Source organism: Halyomorpha halys, unplaced genomic scaffold (genome assembly GCF_000696795.3).
Source record: "Halyomorpha halys isolate HHAL.00 unplaced genomic scaffold, Hhal_1.1 Scaffold1003.1, whole genome shotgun sequence".
NCBI lineage: Eukaryota > Metazoa > Arthropoda > Insecta > Hemiptera > Pentatomidae > Halyomorpha > Halyomorpha halys.
Window position 1 is genome coordinate 146,890 of NW_027106990.1, and position 4,363 is coordinate 151,252.

The 4,363-nt window shown below is 29.7% G+C and overlaps 1 protein-coding gene across 1 annotated transcript in view; it reads left to right on the top strand.

Annotated features, from left to right (window-relative positions):
* Nucleotides 1-975: 975 nt before the first annotated feature.
* Nucleotides 976-4,363, top strand: part of LOC106687738 (ankyrin-1) — a 13,626-nt gene continuing 10,238 nt past the window's right edge. The window contains exons 1-2 of the mRNA XM_014431775.2: nucleotides 976-1,004; nucleotides 3,202-3,290. Coding sequence (XP_014287261.1) covers nucleotides 3,228-3,290 — 63 coding nt within the window. The 5' untranslated portion in view covers nucleotides 976-1,004; nucleotides 3,202-3,227. The remainder of the gene's footprint in view (nucleotides 1,005-3,201; nucleotides 3,291-4,363) is intronic.

The following is a 4,363-nucleotide window of genomic DNA, read 5'->3' on the forward strand; positions in this document are numbered from 1 at the left end:
TTTTTTAATTTTAGTATGTATGAGATCATTCATCAATATTACCTATTGCCCACAACTGTGTGGCAGATTGTAATATCTATCAATAAATAAATCTATCAAATAAAAAAAAAAAATCTTAGAATTTTCAAAATTATATTATACGTTTACATCGCTACTCTATTTCTAGAAATGTGTTTTCAGCCTGCAAAAGATATTTTTCCTCTTTTCTCCCTAAGTTAATTATCAAATTTTTTCATAGTTTTTATTCATCCATTTTTCATGACTAGTAAAAATGTGAATTGGTTAATTATTTCAATCAAACAAAATTAAAACTAGTTTAACGATCACCATTTTGAAAATTTGGCACTTAAGCCGTGTAAGACTATTTCAAAGAGGATTAGACGTAATTGATATTGACGAATACTAAATTGTACATCGACAAAACGCGTTTAATCAAAATAGTTAGAGCCGTTTTTCGATATGTCGAAAAAATGTAATAAATCTAATCTTTGAAGCAGAACTTCCATTTAGCCGATTTTATTGAATACGCTGCAGTGACATCCCAGGTATATACCAGCCTTAAATATGTAATTACAGTTCACTTTTTTGTTTTTGTGCTAGGCAGTACACAAACCTACACACTCACGCTTACTAGCGCGTTAAAATGATTGGCGCATGAGCAATTAGTTTTCTTTCTCGTCAGTCTGACAACTGTTGGCGAAATTTTTATTTTGTGAAAATAACTATTAATTTTTAATTGCAACACAATGGAAATAAAAATTAATAATTATTTTCAGTACCCGGAATTAATTAAAGGATACTCTGTTTTCAGAAACACGTACAGGATAGAAGTGCAGACTCGTTTATTATTGGCGAATTTCATATGCAACAAATGATGCGCACATCCCCGTTTAAATTGAGATAATGGGCAACCGGATGGAGGTTATCAGTGCGAATATATAAAAGAGAATGGAAGGGATGCAATATGCATTTCGCAGTGGATCTTCGCAGCGAGCGTTGTGTAGGTAAGACGTGTATAGTTAATGCCTTAGTATAGGGTGTATTAGGCCCAAACGAATAAACGAGACAAGAAGTGGGTAAAAAAATCAGATAATGCATATCTTTCTTAAATTTATATTTTTATTTATCTAACCGTATGTATTATTAAACCTTCCACAATATAATATAAGTCTTTTATATGTATATAGAAGTATATGTAATACTTCTGGTCGAATGTTGTTTTAACGGATTGTGAATTAGAAACAGACTAATTGACATTTATCAAGTTGGGTGAGCTAACTATCAAAATACGGGGAAAATATTAAATAATTTCCTACATTTTTGTCCCAGATTTCGCATAAGAGCATCCTCTCTAAATCCAATTTTGTCCAATCTAATCGTAACCAGATAAGGATATCGGTGTAAAATTTTGGAATAGTTCTAAACATTCGTTCAATTATTTATGTTTTTAATTAATTTTTTCCATTTTTTACATAACTTGAAAACCACACACTATTTGAATATTTTATACCTCTGTGAAGTTGGCCCCCCATCCTTGAAATATTCCAATTTTTTTTTTTAGTTCTAGTAGTATCCACAAGAGTTCTAGAGTTCTCGATGATTTATAGGAATAGTTCTGATGTTTAAAACATCAATAATACCGCTCAAATGCACGCGCGTAAAATACGTATATTACATTAGGGATTTATTTAATAAGGATAATTTTTAGAACTCTTGGGGACCAACAGAACTACCAAAAAAATGAAAAAAAAAATTTTGATCACGAATTTTTCACCTAAGAAATCGTAAAAATTAAAAATTCTCAGAGTTCTAGTAGTTCCTATATAATATTCAAAGTTCCCAATAAAAAAAAAGAATTACTTATGTTGTTTAATTTTTAAAAAATACCAATTAAACATTACGCAAGATTTTTGTGCTTCGCAGCCCCTCATCTTTTTTGCAGGCATCATTAGGGATTTATTTAATAAGGATAATATTTAGAACTCTTGGAGGGGGGGGGCAACAGAACTCTCAACAGAACTCCCAAAAAAAATAATATCGTATTGTTGCCAGAAAAAAAGATAAACTGTCTGATTTCGACCGATTTTTTCGACTTAGAAATATTTTTGAAGCGAATTTTTTTTTTTTTCGAGAGTTCTGATCGGAGTTCTTTTGCCCCCCTCCCCCTCCCCCCACGAGTTCTAAAAATTATCCCTATGAAATAATATCGTATTGTTGCTAGAAAATAAGTTAGACGGTGTCAAATGTTGCACAAATGTCGTGCGTAGTTTTTAATTGGTATTATTCTGGTATTAAATAACTTAAATGTTTCTTTTTTTTTATTAGAAACTTTAATCCCATATAGTAGCTACTAGAACTCTAAGAAGTTTTAATTTCTACGACTTCTTAAGCCAAAAATTTGCGATCAAAAATTTTTGGAAAAGTTTTTTTTCGTTTTTGGGAGTTCTTTTGGCCCCCTAAGAGTTCTAAAAATTATCCTTATTAAATAAATCCCTTAATGTTACCAGGAAAATAGATATACAGTGTTAAGTTGCACAAAATACGTATTTTACACACGTGCATTTGACCGGTATTATTGATGTTTTAAATATCAGAACTATTCCTATAAATCATCGAGAACTCTACAACTCTAATGGATACCACTAGAACTAAAAAAAAATTTAAATTATTTCAAGGATGGGGCGCCAACATCACAGAGGTATATTTTTGTTGAAATGTCTTTTACCGTCAAGCAAGACTTAATTCCATTTCATAATTTACACCATAATGGAAGTGATTCGAATAACACAAAAATCCCAAGTTATGAGGGAAAATAAAAATTTTTTTTTCGCTTAATTTTTTTAAATTCCGAAAATATTCCTAGATATCCAAGAATAAACTCGTAATAAGTGACCTGAAACATAGATAAACGAATTTTGTCATTGAGTCACAACAAAGGTGTGAAGGAGATGGATGTAAACAATAAACAAAAGGACTGACAAATAAAAAAGGGACTGTAGTCTTAAGTTCCTTTGTTATTTGTTTAAATCACTTCATACATCTCCTTTAAAATTTTGTCTGTTTTATAGTTGTTATATGGTTTTTACATAGCTACATTTATTTTAGGTACATACCAATCTTACTTTCAGATGAATTTATATTAAACAACAAATATCATTTGCAAAGATTCATTTACTAATTAACTTTTGATAATTTTTTCAGACAATTATTTTTATCACACCTACGAAATGATTAGAAACATGTTACAGTTTGCTCTTGTACTACTGGCTACGTTCATGGTGACTTCATTGGTAAGTTCATTTGTTTAAACTATTTTCTCTTAATTCTTATTACAAATAAGGGCGAGGTTAGGTAATAGGGTTGCACGATGCCATTGGATGCGCTAAAAGAAATATTTGTTTTAAGAAGAAAGAAAATATTTTTGATAAGTTAAGAAAAATCTTTTTTTTTTCTGATTTTCTTATAATATACTTATTTTACAAACTCGTTAATTTCTTTGACAAGTCTATTCATTTATTTATAGTTATTAGGGGTATTCATGATGTCATGTTAAATGTAAAAAGTTATTACAAACTAAATGTTAAAAAAAAAAAGTATAGGATTGCGAGCAGCCTAATTCAATGTCCATGTTAAATGTAGAGGAGCTCCTAGCGGATTTTCTAAGCAACTTCTTTTGTTATATTTACAACGTTAAAATCTCCAACAACTTCATCACATCATCTTTCCTTCACTTCACTTGTTTCCTTGTTTTTTCTCCTGATTAATTTTTTTCCGTTTCTTTATTATTATTTTCATTCATTACTCGATTAGAGTTTAAAAACAACACAAACCTAACTGGAACTACGAGTAACTAATCTATAAAAACAACGGACAAAATGATATGGAGCTCTACTAATCTATTGCGTGAGGTCATTCTCCATTTATCAGATCTATTAACATACTCTCAATCGTGTTAAATATTCCTTTTACAGGTTGAAAGAAAGAACTATTTCTTTATTTAACAAAACTTTAACATGTTAGACTAAAGATTATGAATATCCCTCTTGTTTTTTATAGAATTACATTCCTTTTTATGTTACCATATACATAAGTTACCACAAAAATGTATACTTCTGAGAAATACACTTATAAAGTTTTTTTCCATATTTTTCTGGAAAATTTATTCTATATACGAAAGCTGAAAGGTTACAAGGAAATATTTTTATATAGGTTTTATCAAAAGCGTCAGAGCCATATTGTCATTAGCCTATAGAAATTCTGTCAATGTTTGAAGAGATTTTTCTTTCAAATTGAAGCAAACTTTATCGTCTTAAAAACTAAATTCAAATCAACTATTCAGTCAGAACTAGTTGTTACAAAATCG